This window comes from Pagrus pagrus, assembly GCF_965226575.1.
Source record: "Pagrus pagrus genome assembly, chromosome: 2".
In the NCBI taxonomy this organism is placed as follows: domain Eukaryota; kingdom Metazoa; phylum Chordata; class Actinopteri; order Spariformes; family Sparidae; genus Pagrus; species Pagrus pagrus.
In genome coordinates this window covers 3,932,166-3,958,385 of record NC_140186.1, presented here as the reverse complement: position 1 = coordinate 3,958,385, position 26,220 = coordinate 3,932,166, and the positions used below count along the sequence as shown (strand labels likewise).

Genomic DNA, 26,220 nt, shown 5'->3' with positions numbered 1-26,220 from the left:
AGGTGAGGGAATACACAGAATACAGAGAGAGAGAGAGAGAAATAAAGAAAGCGGAGGAAGAAAAAGAGGAGATAAGAAAAAGAAGAGGAAGAAGAGGAGAGAGCATTTATTTACACTGAGAAAAAGAGGTGTAAGACACCTTCCTCTCATGCATGCTCCAACACACACTCATTACAGTGAGGAGAAGAGGACGAGGAGAGGTGTTACATTCATCGCACAAATTGTGCATTTTTGAGAAAGAAGGCAGAGGAGTTCAGAGAGAAAGGCAGGGAGAGAGCTGGACAGCTCAGGCCAGCTGTAACTGACCCACTTTGAACATCATCTATGATGCAGATCATCAGCTGATGAAGATCCTGTTTCATCATAACACTTCCTGGATGAGATCATGACATCAGTCTTTGCCCCGTTTTTGGGGACGGGAGAGAAAGTCAGGAGTTAAGAGTAACTTTACATTCAGCAAAGACACATGTAACGTCTGCTAACTCAGTTTAATGTTACAGATCAGCAGTGTGTATCATCCTTCTACAGTACAGTCTGTACGTCTGCGTATTTGCTACTTCAGATCTGTATTTCTGCCTTTAGTATTTGAATGACTCCGACAGTGTGTGTGACAGTGTGTGCGCGCCACTCACCAAGCAGCAGGGTCGTACTCGGCCCATATCCTTACATACTCGTCCAGGTGATGCGGCCCCAGGATAGACGAGTCTCTGGTCAGGTACTCAAAGTTGTCCATGATGACGGCCACGAACAGATTCAGCATCTGGAACAAGAATGAGGTAAACAAACTCATAGCAAGAGTGTTTTTTGATAAAAATCATTGAGTTCAAATGTAAGACATGTGACTTTAAACCATTTATCTAGCTGGATATAGAAAGAGAGAGTCTGCCTCGGTGGCGTTGTTTTCCATGTGGCCAGCTGCAGAACTGCAGTATATCCCTGTAGCCCAAGTAGCATTTTCCACATTGATCTCTATAGAACATATTCACACGGCGGCCATTTTTCTCTGACGTCACACTCAGTGTGGGAAGTTCAAGTGTTTTAGCGGGTTGTCCCGTGTTTAAATAAACCTGTGTAGACCAGCAAATTTTTGGTGTAAATGCGGTATGAGTTAGGTTTTTCTCACCAGGAAAGAGCAGAGGAAGATGAAGGACACAAAGTAGGTGTAGGCGAAGGTGCTGCCACATTCAGGTCCTGTGTTCCCTGAGTCCTTGTCGCATTCCTTACCACCCAGACAAGCTAACATGATCTCATGCCATGCTTCGCCCGTAGCACTCCTGCATGAGGGGAGACACGCAAACATGAAGGACTGAGCGTTTAGCAACAATGGTTCAACCTTTAGTGAACGTTAGCAGTGAATGGGAAAGAGACAGTGTTGATTAATTAATTAATTAATTAAGGAAGGATAACTACTACTCCTGTGGGTTAGTTGGGGCCTTTGTGAACATTTTGATATAATTGTGAAAGAGAAGCTGAAAGACTCACCTGAAGAGCAGCATTAGGGCCATGATGAAGGTTCTGAAGTTATTGTGCTCGTTAATGGCGCCTTCCCTCTCCTCATCGAGCGCCAGATTCCCGAACAACTACACACACAAACAGTGGACAAAGGAAGTGAATGTATTGGTTGAGTTGAAACGATGCAGTAACAACAGTATTTTGAGGTACTTGGGTGCTTTAAATTCGTGGTTCTGTACTTATACTTCTTATATTTCAGAGCCCAATATTGTACTTTTAATTTATTGACTCTGCAGTATAAAAAATATAAAAACTAGCTCTTTAATGAGCTACAACTTTAAAATGTTACACACACGTTAATGCATCAGTGCAGTGATAACAATCAGCATTACACAAGACAGTGTAACAGGACAGGAGCCGTCGTTCCTGCATAGAAAGTTCCTCTAGTTTGATACTTTTAAGACATTTTGGTGATATTGCTTCTATACTTTTACTTTATATGTAAATACAGGGTTTTTATCTGTGATGGAGTACTTTTACATTGTAGTACTGAATGTTTCTTCTGTTGCAGAGAAAATTGACCGACCCTCCCAGCTGTACGATTAATCCTACGCATCATGTAAAAATCACACACATGAAATTCGAAATTCAAACGGGCAGCACTCACCTGCATGCCGATGATGGCATAGATGAAGAAGAGCATGGCAATGAGCAGGCACACATACGGCAGAGCCTGTCAGAGGAGATGAAGAGAGAGGGAATATTTGTAAGCGATGGTACGTGTATTGTGACCATACGTACGTTATGTATCTGTTTGAGGCTGAATACCTTGAAGGACTGGACGAAGGTCCACAGCAGGATGCGGATGGTCTCTCCCTGCCTCAGCAGCTTGATGAGACGAGCTGCTCTGAACAGCCTCAGGAAGCTCAAGTTGATGAAGTTATTCTACAGCACAGAGGGAGAAAACAGTCAGCCTCACCAAACACACGACACGTGCACAACCTCCCTCTACCAAACACAAAAGCCAAAAAACAACAGCGGGAGGAAGAGAGTACAAAGAGAGAGAGAGAGAGGAGGGGGGGGGGAGAAACATAACTTACTGCAAACAAAATGGCTCTTAGTAGATACAAGTATAAATGAGAGAAAGACAGAGAAAACGTCAAAAGACAAAGAAAAGATGAAAGAAGGAGGAAAAAGAGAGGAAATAAGGAAAATCATAAGTCAAAGAGTCTAAAGGTCATCATCCAATCTGGTACAGCAGAACGCTTTTTTTTTTAAAAAGAGAACCAAATGCACTGATCTCTGGGGGGCAAGCAGGCCACACAAGATGGAGCACAGGGCACTGTGCCTGTCAACCACACACACACACACACAGACACACACACACACACACACACACACACACACACACACACACACACACACACACAGACACACACGCACTTTTCCGTGGCCCAAAGAGCATGGCGTAGGGTTGTCTGTGACACCTAACGCTCTAAAATGTGTGTGTGGGGAAGTTTTCTTTTCAAAATCAGCCACAAATTACATTTCATGTCCAGGGAACAGCCGCCATATTGTGTATGAGTTGGATAAACTCGGTACGTTTTCACACTTGGGTTAAACCTTTTTCCAGTCTGGAGAGTCTGTTCTGGTACGTTACATTAAAGATCATAATAAGCTCATAAGCTCAACGCATTATTTTCTTCATATTGTCTATCGTTGCAGCACCTCTATTCACCCTTTGTCTGAGCGCTCTAATTTAGTGCCTGTCTCTTTAAGAACCGCCTCCTAAAAAGCCTAGTCTGCTATGATTGGTCAGCTCTGGCAGGCCTGAGCTAGCCTAAAATATCTTAAATTTTAAGGACGTGTGAATTGTTATTATGGGCCTTGTTTGGAGGTGCTGCTGGATTTTGACATGCCACACATCCACTTACTTTTTTTTGTATAACTATCATTCAGGAAAGCATATACTATTCTTGATATTTGCAAAACCTGCTAAAGGCTCAACTAATGTAAGGAATAGTGTTGTTGAGGATACCTGTTACAAAATCTATCTATGGTCCGGACTCCCACTACTAGAAGACTGAAGTGTGAAAATGCCTTTAAACAATAAGGCGCTCTGTTCCCAAGATGAATTCAGCCCAATTAACTGCTGATTCTTGTTGGTGGTCCTTCGCGGTGTCACAGAGAGAATAATGTAATGTAACGACAGCCAGACTCCCTGATGAGGCCCTTGCATTGTGTGGTTGACAGGCAAGGCAGGAGGAGGAGGAGCATGAAGAGGGCGGGAGGAAGAAGAGGAAGAAGGAGGAGGGACTAGCGAGCAGCCTCCGTGCAGGCATGGTTTGGCATGGCAGCATACTTTTCGAGGAAAAGAAACCGGCCTACATGCAGACCAGTCGGGGCCAGAGGGGCCGAGCACATTGACTGATTCACACATTCACTCATTTAGTTGCACAAAGAGTGTGAGAATTCAATCTGCTTCAGATTGTCTTATAAATTTAGCATGAAATACTGGTACTACCTGCTTATGTTATGTGTATGAATACCCTCATACTGTTGCAAAGAGTGTGAATATTATGTGTTATTAAAGGGACAGTACACCCCCAAATCAGAAATACATATTTTTCCATCCAGATTGTTTTGGTGTGATTTGCAGAGTTTTGGAGATATGAGCCGTAGAGATGTTTGGCTTCTCTCGAATATAATGAAACAAGATGGTGCTCAACTTGTGGTGCTCAATACATTTCACACTCAGCAGCAATGTCTCTTTCCAGAGATCACGGAGGTCAAATCCACAGACCTTGTTGAGCAGCAGTTAGATGTAGGAACAATTTTCTTTCTACTGACCTACACCGTATCACCACGCAGGACATTGAGTCTTGGATGAAACGCTTGTGCTTGTGACAGCACATGACAAAACATTAATGGCTTCCTCCTTAACTTTAGCTAGGTAGTTAGTTTGCTTCTCGTCCATGAGTAGAAGCACACTTCCTTATGCGCGGTGATGCATATAGAAAATAGTCCCTACATGAAACTGCTCACAACAGGGTCTGTGGATTTATTTTGAAGTTTCCGGGTTATGATTTCTGGAAAGAGACATTGCTGTTGAGTTTTTCAAAAAATATTTTTTGGCACTTTGAGCACCACAAGTTGACGAGACTTCCATCTGGTTACATTATATTAGAGAGTATGCAAGGCGGATGTCTCTACGGTCAATTCACACCAAAACAGGTAAGAGGAAACAGTTTGTATTTTTTTGATTTTGGGATGAAATGTCCCTTAAACTTGTTGTACTTTTAATAAAAGTGATCTCTGAGATGATTGGGATTAACCCACACAGATGCAGCTGAAAGATGGCAACAGCATCAAACAGTCCGCTACAAGCTGAACCAGATCCAAGTCTTTTGGTTGCATGAAACTGTTGCCAGGAGCCAAATATGCAAAAATTTGAAAAATGTGTTCTTTATTCCACCTCGCTGGATAATTAGTGAAATGTTGGGAGATATTTGGGATGAATTAAGAACTGTGACCAGAAAGCTTTCTCTTTCTCTGTATACATTAAATATTGTATATTCTACCTACATGTGCAGTCCTTTCTAAAATATTTCCTAATGTTTTGTAATATTGTCACTATGTTATCATGTACAAAGAGTTGAAAAGGTCATCATCCAGGAAGCGCATGCACTGGGGTCAGGGGTTAAGACTGGTCATGGGGGGTGACTGGGGGGTCAGAATGGTCAGGGGGGTACGCATGACCAATGAGGATGCAGCAGAAAGCTTTGAGAGATAAATTACAAACCAACCAGATTCTACATGTGCGAAGATGTAGAAAGATGAATGGGGAGGGAGTTTTTTTTTTTTTTTGTTGTAGTACATTGTGAGTGGGTGAGAGACATTATTTGGAGGAGGGGCGGGTGTTTTATTGGGCAAGGGCATGGGGCGAAACGCACACCATCACCACCATTATCATCATCATCATCATCATCACAGCACCACCACCACATGTCATGGCGCAGCACGGATGGAAGAACACGATGAAGGATTTCATAGTGCATTTTGATTGGATGGATTATATCAGAGGAGGAGGAGGGAGCGGGAAGGGGCGTAGGGCGCCAACAAAGTAGAGAGGTTTTTAAAGAAAGCATGTAAAGAGATAGAAGAGGAAGACGGAATCATTATGGGTGTCATTAGAAAGGCAGTGAAACACAACTTCAAGTCAACAACAACAGTTAGAGAGCGATACGAGATACAGTGTTCAGCCCCTCTTTGATGCCAGCTGTTAGAAAACCACGTAGGACTCGTATTCAGTTAGTTGTTCCACACAGGAGGTCCCCCTGCAAAATGGGATGTTGTCTAATTTTCACGTATTTTAAGATAAGCCGTCAACGTATTGGAGCACTTTTTTGCAATTCGTCCTCATGCAGTGGTGGAAGGTAACTTAGTACAAGTACTGTAATTTGAGGAGTTTTTTACTTAAACATTTCAAAGAGAAATGTTGTATTTTCCCCCCACTACATTTATCTGACAGCTTTAGTTTCTAGTTACTTGACGAATTTAAATTTATGCATATAAAACACCTTTATTAAACCTAGATTAAAGTACCTTATAGCCAGGCTGCTGATCGTTTTGCTCGTGCTCAGCACAAAATAATCCCCCAAAGGCTCACCTAGCATGTTATCTTAAAGCTTAGAGGGGCATTTTGTTCTCATGAACCAAGGACAACTGACCTGGTGATCCTCCCGTCGGTGGCCCTGCCAATCAACTAGTCATTTTCATGTACCTCCATGACGGATACTGTGCTGTGATTGTTGTTATACACTATGGGATTCCCTTAAATCAGAAATAGATGAAATTGACCATCAGCTTGTATTATCTGCTTATTTTCTCCTCGAGCTGTCATTAGAAGAGTAAAAGTTAATGTTAATGGTCTTATTAGGGGGATTTTGGTGCAGTTTTGGGGAAATTAAGTACTATTAGACTATTCAGTCTATTATTAAGATAACTATGCAACCAAAGCAACGTCAGTATCTGCTTACTATCTAATACTAACACTAGATTTTACTCGATGTGTTCGCTCGTGCAAAGATCAGATGTGCTTAACCTTCAGGTTAGTTGCATCGAGCTGACAGAGAATCAATCAGATGTCTGAAATGATCAGCTCACTGTTGACAGCAGCACTGAAGTCAATTACTGTCTGCTCAGACAGCTGAGATGTGAATTGAGGGTGTCTTTAATCATGTGAAGGTGCAGTTGTTCTGCAGTGAATACAACACTCACTGCTAATATAGTCAGCGCGAATGAGAGGAACTGAACAGAAACCTGGATACAAAATACCAAATCTGTGCTTGTGGCTGCAGCTGGACAACAGAGAGGGGCTGAAATTCAACTGAACTCCACAAATATTGAGACTTACATCTATAATCATATTAAGATCATATATATATATATATAGATTAAAACACAGACATGCTGATAGACAAACAAATAGAATCACAGTTAACAGTGAGATAAACATGAGTGTGTCTACATACAACAGCACATTAAAGGCACAATCTGTCATTGGCACAAAAAAATGTCATTTAACCCCAAAACAACAGACTCATAGGTTATAATCTGAATGCAGACAATGTGGACTGTATAATTATTTGATGTTTAGGATTTGCTGCACACCGATCGAGGACGAGCGAATCAATGTTTTGCTTGGAAAATAATAATAAATGACCGTTTCCCAGCTTTAACAAATAAATAAAAATGTAAAATACAAATTTTGATTTTGTGTGGAAGTTCTACTTGTTTCTGTAAGGGACGTGAGGAGGTATTGCAGCATTTTGAGGGTTGTTAGCTTTAAAAAAAAAGTCGACACAGTGGGTCACTCGACCAGTATGCGGGACACATACTTAGCTTTTTACAAAAACGAATATCATCTGAGTAAAAATTGTCAATATTCGTAATTGTGATGAAGTTTTGTTATCAGCAACATTGATCTGAAGTTCAAATTCAGAGGCATTATAATACATTTAACAACTTCTGTTCAACCCGCATCAACTTCAGGGTACGGATACAGATACAGATCATTTAACTGGTTGGACAGATACGGATAATGGTTAACTCGCTCAACTTGAATATTTATTAAGAACGGACAAAGGAAACTAAAGTAAAACCGAGTCCTGTCTGGTTTAGACACTGACAACAAGGCTGATAAACAACTAGCGTTCAGCTGCAAATCAAAAAAGTGTCATCCGGTCCAAACAGTCCACAGCACTTACCCCTAGCTCTGTCACTAAAATGTCAGTGATGCTTCCGAGGACGGAGACAAAATCAAAAATGTTCCAGGCGTCTCTGAAGAAATTCTGTTGGGGAAAAAGAGAAAAAAGTAAGAGACCGGCGAGCCGACAGAGAGACGCTACAACAACAGCCAATCACATCCTCCTGTAGCTGCAACCAGGGCAGCAGTAAGGGGCGCGCCCCTGGACCAATGGTGGTGTTGTTACCGTGGAGACCGGCTGGAGGGAGGCCGATAGCGTGACTGCGGTGCGACACGGTGCGCTCCGGGTTTTTCAGGGACAGGAAGAAACATGCTCTAGATCTGTCTACCAAAATAACCCGCTTTATGAATGAATAATAGGATGAAACACTGAAGCATATAGACCGGTCAACCTAGATAAGGAATATGTGTGTAGGTTTTAGGTTTTGCGTTTTTTGGGTCTTACCAGAGGGCCGAAAGCGATGAACTTGAGGACTGATTCCATGAAGAAGAAGGTGGTAAACACAATGTTGAGGTTCTTCAGGACTTCATCGTACGTTTTGGATGCACCGTCAAACTAGAGACACGGAAAATTTGTTTTTTTCTCAGACCGTCAGCCACATTATTTCCACTTTTATATCTTTACTCTGAAATTTTCTTCAAGTTTCAAGTTGAATAGTTTTACTTTGCAGACTGAATTGTGTGAATGTCCATACCTTCATCATGAGGACGATGGTGTTGAGCGCAATCAGAGCCATGATGCTATACTCGAAGGGCGGAGAAACTACAAATTGCCACATGCGATACTGGAAACTAAGTTTATTCTTCGGCATGTGGCGAGTCAGAGGCCTGGCGTTGATGGCGAAATCTATACAGGCTCTCTGTAGGAGGGAAGGAAAGGAAAGAAGTTATAGTTACATTACTTTTACTCTTTAAGAAGAGTTAACGCAAGATATCCGAACATATCAGATAATCTCCTCCTCACCTCATTCTTTTCTAAGCTATAGTCTTCCATCATCTTATCCCCCTGTTCCTGGAAGGTGATAATGATGAGAGCCACAAAGATGTTTACGAAGAAGAAGGGGAAGACAACGAAGTACACCACGTAAAAGATGGACATTTCCATCCTGTAACCTGGGCTAGGGCCCTGATTCTCATAGGTGGAGTCCACCGAGTGCTTTAACACCCTGGAAGAGGAAGAGAGAAACGAAACACAAATGAGGTTTGTGGTGACGACAGCTCAAATGTTTGCGGTGGCATTCTGTGTGTTTTTAGATGAGCATATGTACTTTATTTTTTTAGTATTAAACCATAAGAAAATCCAATCAAATCTACATAAAAGTAATGTGTTCGCCATATAATCTGTGTAATGTTATGCTATAAAACTATTTATAAACATGCGATTATTCAAAAGCCGTTTGTTTCAATTCCACATTTATAGTTACAGCTGATTTCCTCGATTAGATAATTGTTATTTATACTATTATATAAATTTGATTTATTTAATCTTATGCTGTGTGTATGACTGCCACTCACGTCGGCCACCCCTCTCCAGTGGAGACAGTGAAGAGGGTGAGCAGGGCCCAAGCCACGTTGTCGTAGTGAAAATCGTACTTCTTCCACTCCCGCTTCTGGGCTTTGACCTCATCTCTATCATACACCAAGTACTCGCCCCTGAAGGAACAAACACACAAACACACACATGGTTTTACAGTGAAAACACAACATCAGCATCGATCAGGAAAAGCATTGGACGTGCAGAAAAAGCACCAGGATGGTCTTAACATTTCTGAAAAAGTCCTCCAGGTGGCAGCATCTGCACAGCTAACTGTAGTTCACCACTGTGTTTTCTCACCAGCATTTGCATGGTAGTACCTCTGATATTAAATGGCCATCAGGTTTGGCACTATGAGAGTACCATACTGTGCCAAAAGACAGTACTTTATGTACCACAAGTACAAACAATACAGAATCATGGTGACAAATTATGGTAGAATAAAAATCTTTCTACCTAATGAGTTAGAAGTACGTGTACAAACTGGAAAATACTTGAAATATTAAGTCAGACATGCGTTTGTCACTGGGTGAAATCTGTGTTCGTGTTTCTGAACCGACCTGCAGTCGCGCTCAAACTCCTTGGATTCGTCTGTGCAGTAGAAAAATCTCCCTTTGAAAAGCTGCACGGCCACCACGGCGAAGATGAACATGAAGAGCATGTAGACGATCAAGATGTTCAGCACGTTCTTCAGAGAGTTGACCACACAGTCAAACACAGCCTGCGAGGTGGAGACGGAGACAGATTAGAAGACTGATCGACTGGCTTGGTGTTCAGTGCTGCAGTGGTTTGATAACATTGATTTAACCCTAAATGATCTCGATCGTGATGGTGATAGATGAGTATTCAGCCTATGATACACTTGATTTGTGCAACTTTATAGAGCAAATCCAGACTTAAGGGTGCTAAAAATACAAATATAAACACATTTGAGGTGTTGAGTCATGCTTTGCCCTCTTTTGCCTGACCTGCGTTGAATAATAACCTGCACAGCAGAACAGCGTTGCTCTCTGGGCTTCTGGAGACTTGGATTGCGCCGGACGAGCTGTATGGAGCCATTTTATGTATTGTTTTTTTTCTGTGGTTGTCTTATTTTAAGTATTTAAACAAGTCTCCAGGACAATACTACAACACTGTTTTGCTCCAGAAATGTTTTGTTGACTACAAAACTTTTTTTGGGTGAACTTATCCTTTAGGACAAAACCCCATTCAGTATGATGCATGGGACCTGTTTTTAGATCAATTTAACCTCCTCCATTGGAAAGAAACATCTTGCATTCATCTGATATGTGCATATATGACTCATTCTATAATATTATATATTACGATGAAGTATATCTTATCCTCACGTATGCGGCCACCTGACCTGAGATCACAGAAACAGAGCCGCCGAGCCCCTCACCTTTAACTTGGGCAGTCGTTTAATGGTCTTGAGAGGACGCAGCACCCTGAGCACACGAAGGGACTTGATCGTGCTGATGTCTTTGCCCTTGCTGCTCCCCCTAGAGTTCAGCCAGAGAACAACAGCAGCGTCAGAGACGGATTAGGCGGCAGAGCGGAGGAATGAAGAGATGGAGCGATCGTGAAGGGCTCTTACTGCACCCTCATCAAACGTTGTTAAAAAAGGGGGTGAGGGGTATGTCCGTAAAGTTGAGTTTAACTTAAACCTCTATAGTGACAATTTCTGTGAGAGCAACACATGATATGCAGTACTTTTGTATAAAAAAACGTACATTGCACCAGTGTGGACAATAAAAGCTCCTCTTCTGTAGGAAAAAGAAACTTTTAAGTGCACGTCAGACATGAAACCAGGAGGAGGGAGAGCGATCAGTCGCCTGACCGTTTGGTTTCATGGACATCAAGAAGCAAACACCATCATCATCATCCGTTATTATAATCTAACCACCATTATACAAACAGACATTCGCTCATTCCATATCGACAGGCATCTCCCGGCAGAGTGCCCAGCCAAACCTCTTTCTTTCTTTTTCAGTGACAGTTTCTGTTCGGTTCTTCGGAAGAAATGGGAGTTTCAGATGTGGACACATGAGGCGTGAACGTTAAGTATCACACGGGCGAGGATTATGTTGATATAATCCTGAAGTTTGGACACACGACTGTACATGAACTGATTCTGAGAGGTTTCACATGGCCTCGTTTCATCTAAATCCAGATTTCAGAGAATGTTTTTTTGGTCTTCGGTCAGGACTGCAACCTGAATCGAAGGGAAACGGAGGCTATGCGAGACTCTCGGGACATGTGATGTCGCTTTGCGGGACCACGACATCCACATGTCGTAACACAAACAAACACGTTGCATCAATATGCTTCAAACGAGCCATGAGAGCGACCAGGAGGAAACCATTTAGGGGCCGAGAAGACAAACTCCTTTTCGGGCCGTGTGTTTTTTTTTAATGCGCTTGTTTCCTCCCCGAACCGCATAACAGAACATTCTGCTCATGATTTGTACGCCCATAAACCAATATCAGCGAGGAAAAATTGGGGTGTCAAGGGAGTAAATAGCCGAGTTGATCTTTACTGTAAGTGGATGGGCCATTTTCAAAAACACAAGGCAGGAGGCGCCTGGACGCCTGCCAAGCCCCGAGCGGAGGAGAGGTCGTCCATCAGGGCTCGCTCTTTAACTATGAACTCAGTTCCCGTGGCAGGAAAAAAAAAACGTAAGACAATTCAATTCAAGGCTGATTGATTGAGTCTGAGCCTTGGAAGTTGTACGTGTATGCGTACAGGGGGTTTGTGTGTGTGTGTGTGTGCGCGCAAGAGTGAGAGTGAGACTCGATCGATAATCAATAGGCCTTCCTCCTTTGAAGTTGTGCAGGACTGAGGTCTCTCTATCAGAGCAGCTTGAGGAGTATTAGAGTAAAGCCCAGTAAGGCCATAGGTGTCAGGAATTAAAAACATCCCTACACAAACACACACACACACACGACTCACACATGCACGCACACACACACTTGCATACTTAATAGGGCTCTTTGAGTCTCACGGTTGAAGTGTGATGTGTTTTGTGACACGTGCTGTCCCCTCAAGTTAAGGTGACACTCAAACCCTTTAAATCAAAACGTATCGGTGAAACTATTCTCGGTGTTCGGATGTTTTTTCTGTGACGTATGAAGAGTAAGACAAAGTACGATAACAGCGAGAATGAGTACGAACGATCAGAAGAACAAAGAAAGAAAGAGCGAGAAGCCAATTTGATCCGGTGGTGGAGAGCAAGGGGACAGAGCGGAGGAGGAGGAGGAGGACAGAGGAAGAACTTTACCGGGTGGTGCTCCTGTGGAGTTTCACCGAAGGTGGAGACAGCGAGAGTCAGTGACAGCGACAGAAAGAAAAGACAGCAGACAGCAAAGAAAGAGGAGGAGGAGGAGGAGGAAGGGAAGGAGAGGAAAAAACACATAGAAAAGACAGACAGACAGGCACAAAGACAAACATTGATAGAGAGAGAGACAAACAAAGACAGACACGAGACAAGAGAGAGGGGGTTTGGTAGAAAACAGGAAAAAAATACATCCATATGAGAGACAGACAAAAGAAGGAAGGACAGCAAGATGGCCATATCCCCTCCTGCTAACACACCTACAGGATACACACTCAGATACACACATCACTCCCTCTTATCCAACCACCCCCGCCCACACCCATCTCTTGTCTCCATGACAACTGGATGGGATGTCTACATACCTGTCTCCTAAATTTGTTTTTAGATAAGTTGAGGCCTACATACTGCAGTTTCCTTTTAATTGGACATGGTACCTCATAGCTAACACCTCGTTTCCACACAGTTTTGTGCCTGCTTTTACAGACATACACCCCCTAGTGTTTAAAGCAAGGAACTGCATTACTGTACGAATGGATAGAAAGCACTAACATGAGAAAGAGACTAATTTTCTCTGTTTAAATACGTTTATGATGCATTATCGAGAGAGAGTAATGCAGGCTAACAATGCTAGCTAAATATGCCGTTGCGCTTCTCTTTTATCATCCAGCTAATCCATTTATGCTAACGTTATTTGGCCTGAAATCCACTGCAAATGTTAAATTTTTTCAAGGTAATAAAGGCATAAAATCCGGACTAGGAAAGGAAGGAGGAGTTTCTGAAACACATCAGAGATCACTGAGGTTCCTGTAGGACTGAACAGACGTCGGGCTGACTCACACAGGTGCACAGAGCTACGTGGAAACGAGGTGTAAGAGTTTCCTGTTGGATTATTTGCTGCGACCTGTATCATCATTCCACTGATTTCTCCAAATACTCAAATATTTTCTACAAATTTTAAGATACTAGCTTTGTGTTAGTTGATTTTATGAGATTTTATTGACTGTTTTTTTTAAGACCAAGAGGTTGTGAAACAGTATGGATACAATTACACATGTGATCACAACCCCTGGCCACATATTTAAATTAAAGTAAGAATTTATTCTGCACAGTGATCATTTGATGCATTCCTTCTGCACTTCTGAACTGCACTCAACAATCATCTGTATACAACATACAAACAATAAATCTCAGGTAACTTCTTCAGATCTATATTAAGAGCTTCTTCTGAGAATCCAGCCCCTGGCTGAGAGACTCTGGATGTGCCAACCCTCCTTCCCTCCTGGCTGTCTTCTGCTGTGGCCTGCTGTGCTAGCAGCTCTATGAAGAATTACCTTCACGGTTGGAAGAGGAAACTCGATTGCTGCATCCATTTACACCGATTCTTATCTTATCACACCATAATGATCAATTAGACCGGGCCTACAGCACAAATTGCCCTCATTAGATCTGCAATCATCTAGTGGGATTTTTATCAAAGCTCTTTTCTGCATGCACATCTGCACAGGGGGAGGAGAAAGGCTGGTTCCAGGTTCTCTTGACATGTTAGAGCACATGGGTTGTACACTCAGGACATCCATCATGAGTGGAGACTCAAGAAACCAGGATTTGTGTGTATTGTCCCATACACACACACCATTAATAGAGGAGGGAAGGCATTCTCACAGAGTACTGCGACTGCATGCAGTCAGTGTTTCATTCAGCATCTGTTTGGAGGATGAAGGGTGCCAGAAGCGCGACTGTTGTGTTTAAAAACCCATAAAAAAACATGAAGCCATTGCACTCCGACCATGCTGACACTCCTCTCCTGCACAATGGCTCTGTGATGTACCTGCTGTGGAACAATGTCATGCGTCGAAGTTTAGTTTTATAGGTTTTGTGAGTGAAGCCTTCGCCCCCTTAAGCAAAAACTGTACTGTAGCTCAGCCCTGGAGCAGATGGTGGGAGGCAAAAGGAGAAGAGGTGGTGGAGAACGCGAGAAAAGGTTTTAGGAGAAGAGGCGAAGGTGAAGGAGGGGCAGTGGTGGGAGAGCATCCTAAAAGAAAGGGCGATTAAGAGAGTGATGGGTGTTAGAGGGGAGAGGGGAAGGTGACCGGTGGAGGAGGGGAGGAGGCGTCTTTGTTTCAGCGGGGGAGTCATGCTGTGGAGGGTGCAGCAGTGGACTGATTCTCAACTTGTTTTGTCGTAGTAGTTTAGCGCCGGTGCTGCTCGGCTTTTTAGCCAAAGTGATATTTTACTTTGATAGAACGATTTCACTTTTCTCTGCGTATTGATGGAGTTCATGATCTGTCTGATCTGAAACTGACTGGTCCTGTTGGGGCAAAACTAAACAAAAATGATCAATGTTTCTATTGGATAATATTTCAGTTTATTCCGACACATTCTCATCCCAGTTCGCCAAATACAGATGCCGCTTTGTCACGCTCCCCTGCGTCCCATACAGACACAAGATAACCTGTAGTGTCTGTGTGCGACACGCTAAGCCTTCCTCCCAGAATGCCTTTCTAACATCTGACTTGGTTGCAATTTAATGCAGTTAATGCAACAAAATGTTACTTCCTGGAGAAAGATAGTTGATTGTTAAGCTTCATCCCCAGATCGTCAAATACTGTCGCCTTGGGTTGGCAGAGCGTGTCGGATGTAAACCCATAGCGTCAATATTTGACGACCTGGCAGTCCAGGCAGTTACATCTTGTTGCTTTTAGTCAAATCAGTTTTTTTTATATAGCGCCACATCACAACAAAAGTTATCTCATGATGCTTCTCATAAAGAGCAGGTCTAGATGCTCAATATACTCAAACCCAACCCATCATTTCCCCATGAGCAAGCACTTTGCAACAGTGGCACGGTAAAACTGTCTTGTTACAGGCAGAAACCTGGGTGTGACCCTCCATTTGACCTCTCTTGGGACTTGTCTGTCTTTATACAACGTCAGGTTGAGTTGTTGCTCCTAGCGTCTCGTATAGACATGGATGAGTTTACACTAGAGCTACTACCTCATACAAATGCTGCATCCGTACGAGATGCCAAGCGGCATGAAAAAACATTGGTATTTGATGAACTGGGAATGAGAGCAGGCTGTTTGATCTTGTTTGCAGTTATTGGTGCTGGTGTTATCTGTAGATCTGATACTGTGAACTTCGACACAGGTGTGAAATGTTTTTTAAAAAAAAGTATCATATCACTTTAAATCCACAACACCTGTCTCCTGAATGCTGTGCGTCAGAAGACTTGTATGTGCACCTTCCCCATCCAGCTCGATTTACTTTTGCTGCTGTTTGTTTCCTTGAACACTGTTCACTGCATTCAGACTGCAAGCAACCACATGACTTATTCATATGTAGGACAGAAACCAATGGCTGCACGTGATGTTGGATAAAGTTATCGGTGCTGACAGCTTTTTCTGAAATTCAAGGAAACACATCAACCTCTGTTAACATCGTTAACAGCTCTCTAGTTGCTGGCAGTGTGAACGTGTAGTGACAATGACATTTAAAACAGGACTTTCACTTGTGTTTGCTATTAAAAACAGAGGTGTTGCGTGTTCAGACTGAGTGCAAAGTGAAGTGATTAGCCGGCTGTGCTGCGGTGTGTGTGATGTCTTTTTACATGAGATGCAAGGAAATTGTTGTCAAGGCAGGTTTGACCTACAATGTGAGAAAATAAAGCGGCCATGAGATGACGATTTGTGCCAGTATGGGTTGTCTTGGTCCTCAGCGACGAGTGAGAAGTGGCAGAGGTGGTGCTGCACACATTTTAACACTTCCTAAGGTCTTCGTAGTACAACTGGACAGATCCTAGCTGTCCATTTGTAGTAACTTACGCACTGATTGTGAGACTACTCTATAACATTTACCAGAAACCAAGAGGAAGTCTTTCTGATATTTTCCAACAGTTTCTTGCCTTTTTTCTTTTTGCCTCTTCACATTTAAGTGAACTTTGGGATAAGTGTTTGCTTTTTGCACAAGTTATAAAATGAGGATATAGAAATCGTCCAATGAAGAGACCAAAACGAACAACTAGGTAATATGTTCCCTTATTACCAGTGGTACATGGTAAATTACCATTTATTGCCACTGAACATAGGCACTAAAGTTTATTTTAAGTCAAGTCAGTTTTATTTACACAGCCCAATATCACAAATCTGCCTCATGGAGCTTTACAATCTTTACAGTATACGACACCCTCTGTCGTTTCGAACATGGTAGAAACTTTGAGAAGCTCTCTTGTTCACCCGAAGTATATTCATTTACTACAAATGCACTGTTTACTCCTGATTAACATTTGTTAAATACTACAGTGCCCAGCTTATTTTAGAAAATTACGTAAACAAAGGTTTGTCACATCTTTTGTTTCGTTTGAGTGTGAAAGACAGGTGATCAGATAGTAGTGAGACTAACACATTTTTAGTTTTGGTCTTTTCATGGACTTTGTAAGACATTAAGAAAAATGTTAAATGACACCAAATCACTTTACTGATTTATTATGCAATGGCACCACCTCTACAATTAGCTTTGTATTCAATCTGAACACACTTTGTCATCAACTCTAAGAGTCACACAACATATTTAACTGGATCACAGTCTTTTTGCCTGTGACTGACTCTGAACATCGTTAACATATGTGAGTGATGACGTCTGACGCATCACGGGTTGTGTTCAGGTTCATGCAGTCACCAAGGCAGACATGCACTGAGCATCCACAGAGCTGAGGAGGATGCACACACAAGCTTCTTTCTTTCTTTTCACTCACTCTTCTGCTTTTTTTTGCTTTTTTTTTGCACACAAACAAACATTCAGTCCCTCCAGTTGCATACTGTATATCATACATATTTAGTCCATATGTATTTACCTATATACCACCTCAGCGTAAGAACAAATCATTCCACCCACCACACCCTGCCCACGGCATGCCTCCCTCCTTCCCTCCCACGTTCAGTCTTCCCCCAAGGTCGTGCAGAGGAAGGAGTGTTAAATACCTGAGTCTCCGGGTACGTTAACATGGTCAGAAGGACGGGTGAGGATGTGTGTTTGTGTTTGAGTGTGTGTGGGTAAAAGAAAAGAGAAAGAGAGAGGGGTGGGGGGACGAGGCGATGAGCCCTGGTGGTATTCCTCCCTGTGGCGAACTGATAGCCTGGGCACTTAAAGGGTTAAAGGTGTCTGGGGTGCCCTCACCCCCACGGACTGACCGAGAGGGACCTTCAGCCCGAAGGACGGGGGAGGATGAAGAGAAGGGAGGCAGGGGTGTGGCGGGGTTCGAGGCAGGATGTTTGGCGTTAATGGTTGTTGGAGAGGTGGGGTTGAAAAGTGTGTGTGGTGGAGTTCAGAGGGGCAGCAGGGTTAATTATGGATTGTAGGGGTTATTATAAGACAGGGGTGGATAAGGGCAAGCTAGGGGGCAATGGTTGAAACTCATTCCTAACATACAGCACACAAATCAAAAGTTAGCATAAACTTAAATTGTGGATCTGGAATTAGGTTGGGTAGGTTTTACCGGTCCAGAGTACGAGCTTAAACCGGTTTGATTTTATGCGACCCGACTAACCCAGCATTTGTCAGGTGTAGGTGAAGACAGCTAGCAGCATGTCGCTAGTTAGCAGGAACCCAGGATTAGCTCAGTGCCAAAGGGTGATGCCTACAGTTGAGAGTTCACACAGTGCCGCTAGACTACTCTCACCAACGTCCAGGTAACGAGCTGCGGCTGAAGTTATGCTGCACCAGCTTACTTTAATATGCAGCCTCATTTTGATAAACTCCTGGTTGGCCTGTTAAAGTTACCGCATTATTTTGTTGATACAAACTCAACTGTTTCATTTCTTAACAAGACCTTTATTGTGAAACATGAAGCTAATGCCATCTTTTTGCGAGTTGTACTGCGCCAATTCTTTACTATTTTGATGTTAAACTTCAGAAGAAGAAACGATGTGTCGCAGTTGTCCTGATGGACTGTAGTGCTGTTACACTCTCATTCATGGGCTCTCATTATATCTCACTCAGGAGGTCATGTGCAACACCTCGTGGTAAAATAAGGTACGACTGGTCTGGCTATTTGGCTTAATATCAAACCGGTTGGAAAATGTTTACATCAGCCAAACCATACATGGATCATCTTATACCTGCAATACATCAGCATGTTTGCATCGTCATTGGGAGCAAGTTAGCATGCTAGATGTAGCATTTAGTATAGCCTTATTGCGCCTCAAGCATGGCTGTCGACCCTTGGTCTTGTTTTTCTCGCAATTTTGCATGAACAGCTTGGAGTTGCAGCAAGTTAACAGATTGTTAGAAAGTAAAACTCCCCTCAGTTAATGCACAGGTTTGGAGACGTTGACTGAGAGCACTGCCTCAGTGTCTCTTACTGTCTTTGCTGTATGCTAGGAGTCCGAGGTGTGTAAGGGGGATGAGTTAGGGAAATCAGGTATACACTTAAAATGTAATGACAGATAGGAGGGGGGTCTTATGAAAGAGGGGGTTGAAAGATATCTGGGAGGAAGGTGAATGCATCAGCAGGAACCAAAGCTGTGAAGGGGCCTTGGGGGGGTGGGGGTGTTGGTAAGCAAAGATTTGAGGGATCAAAGTCAGAAAAGAGGAAGGGATGACTCACGGCCTGGTTGGTGGAAATATCAGAGCGGCATGGATTGGGGAATAGGGGACACAAGGAAACAGGAGCAAGGAAGATTGGGAAAAGAAAATGTTCAGAGGGAGCAGGTGATGCTTTTTATTATATCAGGTCAGACAGTCACGGAGATTGGTGATTGAGACAAGGTTTGGGGTTTGTGGGGGGTGAAAGATGGGTGACATTGAAATTACACTCTAAAAACTCTAAAAACTAATTTCATTTTCAGGACTTTTAGGGTTCCTCTCTAGGAGCTTCAGAAAAAGTATCAAAAAAGTTAAGTTGCTTGTAAAACTACTGTGATAATCATTGCAAAGGTGTACCTCAGGGTACCCTCTGTGGTTCCCCAAAGATTGGATCATCAAGGAAAAGCAAAAAGTTAAGAGGCTTTTCTTTTTTAGAGTGTAGGTCAAAGGTTGGTGGTCAGGGAAATAATTTAGTGAAGGATCACGGGTTGTTGTCCAGATGAAGGTGGCGATGAAACGTAGAGAAAGACCTGCTGACACGATACCACACGGGTTGATGACCGATGAGATAGAGATGGAAATGGTGAAAAGGGTAGACTGCAGGAGGGAGGGAGACAAACAGACAATGACAAGACTGCAGAAGAAGTTTAAGAGAAGGAAAGAGAGGACAGAGACAGAAAGATTAACAAATAATATACTGAGGCTAGAGCAGAGAGAAAAAGATAGAAAAAGAGACAAAGGGAAGAAAAAAGGAGGAGATTGTGGGAAGACATTGACAGGAGGTGATTTCTGAAGTACAGCAGGCTGACAAAATAGAAAGAGAAAGATCAGCATTGCTTCGTGTATCGGACGCACAAGGCTGGGCGACAAGGGTCTTTCTGCAAATGGTGAAATGTGTGTGTGTGTGTGTGTGTGTGTGTGTGTGTGTGTTTGGGTTGGGGGTGGTGGAGATGATGAAAAGGAGGGTGGAGGTGGTGGAGGGGGAGGGGACACTTACGTGAAGGCGAAGGCCACCAGAGCACCACTAACCACTATAAAGTCCAGAATGTTCCACAAGTCGCGGAAGTAGGAGCCCTGGTGGAGAAACAAGCCGAGCACCACCATCTGGAAGACACGGAGCACGCTCAGTACAGCACACACAGTTTAAACACACACACGCTCATATGCCAGCTCAAACAACACACACTCTTACACACAAGTCCGTGCGTTTACAAAGGCACAGACACGCAGCGCCGATACAAAAAAAATACACTCGTAGGCAAACAGCCATAATAGCACACACGCAGAAATTTGCACAAAAAAAGAGAAAGAGGCAAGAAATAAATACAATTATGCAAAATACAAAAGCATTAAAATAAATTTCAATACACACTCTTTCTCTCGCTCTCTCTCACACACACACACACAGTGATACTTTGTTACCTTGATCAACATTTCAAACGTGAAGACGCCTGTGAAAACGTAGTCAAAATAACGCAGCACCTGCAGAGCAACACAACACCAGGAGATATAATTATCATATTAAAAAGACAGAGACAGAGAGAGAGAGAGAGAGAGAGATGAATCAGAGGAGGGAAAACAGAACAAGAGGAGGAGAGCAGGAGAGATTAACAAAGAGAGAAACAAATCAGACACCAACAAAAAGCCTAATCCTAATTCTAATATCCTGTTTTCTATTTTCAAACGGCCATTTTACAATCCAATTTCTCTTCTCAGTGTTTCTCTCTCATTGATAGTCGAGTAGAATAAATCATTTATTCACCATTTCCTTTTTTTCACCTTTTGTTTTCCCATTCATTTATGTTTTTCTGGGTAAAATTATACTCTACATTTCCAGCCCTAAGCCACATTTATTAAAACATTATAATATAATAATAACAATCACTAATTTGTCCTCAGTGCATTAAACTCAACCTGCCTTCATGAGCTATGCTGCTGCAGGTCCTGTTGTAGCTGACTCTTGATTAGAGATGTTCCTAACGACTAATTTTCCTGACATCTAAACAGAAGTTAAAATGTAGACTAGTCGACTATTTAACAAGTAAGAAAACACTGAATAAAACAGTAAGAATGGAGCGAAGTTTGATGCACAAAGTTAAAAGCCGATAATCACGTTCTTCAATTAACCAAATCATATTTTAAATTATTACATTATAGTGGCAAATGGCTGTGAAACGTCGTAGAGGCAACAGTAAACCGCCGTTGTTTGATCAGGAAGACATGACTGAAAAAAATAATAATAATCAGTTTAACCGACTAAGATTTCGGGTGCTGACTTCTTATTGACTACTTGACTATTTGAGTGCATCTCTGCTCTGAAAGTCAATGGAAATGAATCCTGCACTCAATTGTTGCGATTAGATCTCGTCCGGAAAACATATTTCTTGCAAAGTTTGTTTAGAAGTTGACCCCAAGCAGCTGGTTTTCATATATCATCCAGCATGAAGCCTAAGAGCTGCCAAGTGATGCCATCTGTGATGCTTTCTAAAAAAAAATGACTTGAAATTACAGATTTACAAAAAAAACATGTTCTCTTGAGAATATATGTTTAAATATTGTCTAAGTGGTGCTGTTATACATAAAACTTAATACCTGCCCAGGTATAAAATTATCATAACGACCATTATTAACCCTAAAATAATCAAACGTGACTTAATTTTACTTCAAAACCAAAGACTCATCCTAAACCAACCTTCATACCCGTGAAAATGAGCGAAGTGTTTTTACTTTGGAAGATTTTTCTCATCTTTATATCCTCGGGAAACATTTTATTACACTCTCACAGGTGGACAGAAAGCCACAAACACACACGCAGTGAATGATGTCTCACATTATTTCGCGGTGAGTCGGGCCAGACGGGGTCCTCTGCAGCGAGGGCGATGCTGCTCATAGCGATGACAGACAGGATGCTGAACTCGAAATACTTCAGAGTCAGGATGTAGTGACAGCACTTGCGAAACCTGGTGCAAACACACAGACGCATACGTGTGTTGACACAAAAAAAGAAAAAAAAGCACACACAACAAACTGTTTAAACATTTCCAGGCTCGGGGAGAAAAATGTTCATATTCAATAACTCTTCTACGTCCTCGATAAGGACACAGTAAAATGTTTTATGACAGTGTTTGGTCGAGGTTTTACACACAGACGTAAATACTCACGGGTTGGTGGTGGACATTATGAAGCAGGAGCTGTAGGGAGGCATGGGTTTGGGGCCGTCTTCATCTCCTTCTTCGTCCTCCTCCTCCTTCTTCTCCTCATTCTTCTTCTGGTCAGTGTTGGCGTTTTTGTTCACTGAGCCAAAGAAGGGATGAAAATGGAGGACAGACGAACGGATAGCAAAGAGGTCAGCGTCACCGGAGCGAGACAGCAAACACGTGATACAATAATACAATCTGCCAGCACTGTTTCAAGAATAGAAACTGAATGACACTGAACTTACAGCAGCCTTAGCCAGTAAAGCCATGTTTTTAAAGGGGACACCCACTGGTTTTACATGCTGAAGTTAATTTACTCTTTATGGGGAGTACTACTCAGTGTGCGGAAACAGTTGTTTAACGTCTGCTGTGCCACTTCAGTAACTGAGATAACTTGGGGTAACTAGGGGGTGAAGAGGGTGGGATGGTAGGTTAACAAGGGGGGATGCATTTTGGTAATTTTGGCAATAAATCAGCAACTGCACGTCAGCACAGTTATCCATTGCATTCACGGCACAACATCGCTGTTTATCGAATCATCTGTCACCTCAAGTGGTTGACAGTTTGTTGCATTTGCTAATGTTGCTAATGTAAACGTTGCTAGCACTAGCTAAGTACAGAAATGCTGGGCGCATACTGTAGAAATCAACTACCAACACTGCTGATTGCTTGAATTGTGCCATGCAGAACACATATGATGTTTGTCATTTAAAAGATAATGTTCCAAGTCAAGAAAGTCGCAGTTTGTCATAATTACAGTAAAATATCATCCAGTTTTGTGTTAAACCGCTCAGTGAACTACATCGTCTCGCTCAACACACGTCACCAACACCAACATGGCCGCCAACTCGGCACAGAAAACGTACTAAAAAAGATAAAAATCAATAATAAATGAATCAATAAATCTGGTCATATTGAGGAGAGTTGGTAAGTTCTGTGAGCTGCTGATATACAGTAGCAGCTCTACAATGTTTAGACTATTTGTACCAGAAAGCCTCAATCCTAAATATAAATGGGCGACTGAACTCTGTGTGGAAATGTGGTGTTGGGTAGGACAGGATCCCAGGGGAGGACAAGGCATTGGGACAAGTCCTTAATCTCTTTGAAATTACGTAGAAATATTTTATTGTCTCGTATTTGCTCAACTAGAAAAAATCAAGTCATTTGTGTACAGCCAATTGTCGTCTTTGTGAATGCCAGGGGATTTGTGACTGTATACCTACTTCTACCCTGGTTTACACAACTGATCCCTCCAGATGCTCACCTTGCAGGATAGCGTTGGTGGAGGGGTAGGGGTAGACAGGTGGCATGTCTATCTTTGTGTACTCGGGTTTGGCCATGCTGGTCAGGATCAGGCTGTCCATGCTGTGGAGCAGCGTGTGGGTGTCGGCGTCGCGGCAGTTCAGCAGGTTGTTGACGTGGTCGGGATGGTCGGGGTGATCCGGTGGGAGGGCGTACGGGTGCTCGTGGGCGCTGGCCAACTTGCTGTTGTTGCGGAAGTTGTCCAGGTCCTCGTTGTACTGCTGTATGGGTCGTGTTGTGGAGAGGCTGGGACAGGTGCTGTGGTGCTCCCTGGTTGGAGGAGGAATCGGAGACAGAAGGAATGAAACAAGGACGAGGATGGAAAGCATTTTATCAAAAACACCAGAACAGCACCATATTTCACAAGATGTGTTCTGTGTCCAGCACTCCCTTGTCCCTCAACTGGCTTTTAATTCTTGTCAGGTTGTAATTTAAAAACATTTCACACAGAGAAAATAAACCCTTCCTTCACTCACTTTCTGGTGCGATGTCCTCGGCTCCTCTCCTGGTTGCCATGACGATGCCGTCTCGTCTTCCTTCCCTCCCCGTCCGCACCTTTCTCCCCCTCTCCCTCCGTCCCCCTGGATCTGTGTCTCCTGCCTTCCTCCCCTTCTTTGCCTGCCCTGCGGTGCTGCCTGGACCTCCTGTGTTCGTTGCTCCCCTCTACCCCCTCGCTGTGGTGGGGAGACACGCTGCGAGCCTCCCGGCCCTCTCTGTTCCTGTGCCTGTGGCCCCGGTGGCTCCTGTGGCCGTGCCTCTCCTCCCCTTGATGGCCCTCCACGTTGCCCAGAGACGTGCAGCTGAAGCCGTGCTCCATGCGGGTCTCGGCCGGCTGGCCCGTCACTACGCCGTCTGGTCCGACGGCTTTCTGATGATGGTGGTGGTGGTGGTAGTGGGTGGCTCGGCGGTAGTGGTCGATGTCCTGGCGCCGGTACTCCTGGTCAAGAGGCAGCTCACCTGGCTGGGTCTTGTTGGTGTTGTTGTTGCGGTTGTCCTGCGGGTTGACCACCAACGGCCGATCAAGGTGGGTCTTCATATCACCGCGTCCTTTCCGTGGATAGGACACCTGAGTCGAGGTAATAGGGTAGCAGATGGGGTGAGTGGGTGCTGCCAAAACATCAGATACATCTTAAAAGGATTCGGCCGTAAATCAGATGAAAGAAACATTTCCCTTCTTACCTCCAGTGTTATTTAGCCATGCATGATATTTTTGGTTTCATTGTGCAGGTTTTGAGATTAAGCAGCAAAGCTTCTGCTGGCACCACAATTGAGTTGAAGTAAATTTAATATGCGGTGTTTAAAGTTGATAAATCTTCCATTTGATTAATTTAACAGCTAAATTAGAGGCAGAATGAGCAGGATTTGTTAGTTGCGGTTTGTAAACACATCGTTCAAAGTTGGCCCATCCTCCGCCGGCTTCGCCACATCGTAGCATGCTTACAATCTGGCACCTGGTTCCTACATTTTTATAGAGTCCCGCCCTCACACCGTGCACACTGTTATTGGTTGGGGGATTAATTCTCACTGGCCAAAGGTTGATGTGCAGACACGTCCCAAACTTTACCAAATCAGAAAAGTCTATGCATTGAGGTTTTTTTGGGGGAAAATCTGCCTTTAAGGGATAAGTTAGATGAGGTTTTTATGGCAGGAATGTTTAGAAGAAGCACCGATGCAAAATGGGCCACAATGTGAAGGTGAAACATTTACTTTTGGTTTCAAACTTTCAACTTTCAACTTCAAAAAAGTCCAATAAAAAGAAGCATTTTGTGAATTTGGTTTAAAAACCATCTTTCTGCGACAATAAAGGAAAAAGTTCTTATATCCTCCTTGACTTTCACACATATTCGTATATGTAAAGCTGGGTTGTAAGAGTTTTTAAACTCAGCAGAATGCATGACAGTTGCATTTCCATGATTTTTATGTTTCAGTAGCAGTTTGCTTCAAAGCTGGCACAAAGGACACAGTTAAGGCCGACTGTGACCTTCATTCAGGGCAGTTCATACCTGACTTAGATCTCAGTTTACCCAGAATAAACCCTGAATTTGCAACACTTGCACAATCACCCCCCCCTGCCAGGTTCCCTCCCCTGAGCCACAGACATACACAGATCGGCAAACAGTCCACCATTTTTGGCTCCACATGAGCAATTTGAAAATCCAAATTGTCACGAATCTCTCAGAACCACAAAATGGTAAACAGATCCAGCTGTGAGTACACAGTTTGCCGAGCCATATCCAGTCGACTCCTGATCATCTTCTTTTTGTGAAGTGCGTTACACTTCACCCCGCTCCAGTTTAGAGTCCGCTGCCTTCTTTGGGTACAGCTCTGGATTTTTCTCTGCATGCCCCACTTTAATAATGCATCGCTCCCAAGCACGCAGCTTCAAGCCGTCCCATATAGCAGCGGCTAGCGCAATAATAACACTCTTTCACCAGGCTTAAAGGGACATTACACCCTGGAATCAAAACATCATGACCCAGAATACACAGTGATAAAAAAAGCAGGTCAGGCTCTTGTGTTAGTCTAGTGTTGCTGCTGTAGATGACTTCAC

The 26,220-nt window shown here is 43.2% G+C and overlaps 1 protein-coding gene across 14 annotated transcripts in view; it reads right to left on the bottom strand.

Annotated features, from left to right (window-relative positions):
• cacna1ab (calcium channel, voltage-dependent, P/Q type, alpha 1A subunit, b) overlaps positions 1-26,220 on the bottom strand; it is a 122,286-nt gene that overhangs the window by 36,268 nt on the left and 59,798 nt on the right. For all 14 annotated transcript variants that reach the window (XM_084373863.1, XM_084373871.1, XM_084373875.1 and 11 more), the window contains exons 20-37: positions 24,146-24,735; positions 23,632-23,939; positions 22,332-22,464; positions 22,001-22,130; positions 20,593-20,652; positions 20,168-20,274; positions 10,657-10,756; positions 9,815-9,975; positions 9,236-9,373; positions 8,685-8,886; positions 8,416-8,580; positions 8,166-8,276; positions 7,722-7,805; positions 2,281-2,397; positions 2,120-2,185; positions 1,483-1,580; positions 1,124-1,274; positions 633-760 (exon numbers count right to left, since the gene is read on the bottom strand). In XM_084373863.1, the coding sequence (XP_084229989.1) occupies positions 633-760; positions 1,124-1,274; positions 1,483-1,580; positions 2,120-2,185; positions 2,281-2,397; positions 7,722-7,805; positions 8,166-8,276; positions 8,416-8,580; positions 8,685-8,886; positions 9,236-9,373; positions 9,815-9,975; positions 10,657-10,756; positions 20,168-20,274; positions 20,593-20,652; positions 22,001-22,130; positions 22,332-22,464; positions 23,632-23,939; positions 24,146-24,735 (2,849 nt within the window). The remainder of the gene's footprint in view (positions 1-632; positions 761-1,123; positions 1,275-1,482; positions 1,581-2,119; positions 2,186-2,280; positions 2,398-7,721; positions 7,806-8,165; positions 8,277-8,415; positions 8,581-8,684; positions 8,887-9,235; positions 9,374-9,814; positions 9,976-10,656; positions 10,757-20,167; positions 20,275-20,592; positions 20,653-22,000; positions 22,131-22,331; positions 22,465-23,631; positions 23,940-24,145; positions 24,736-26,220) is intronic.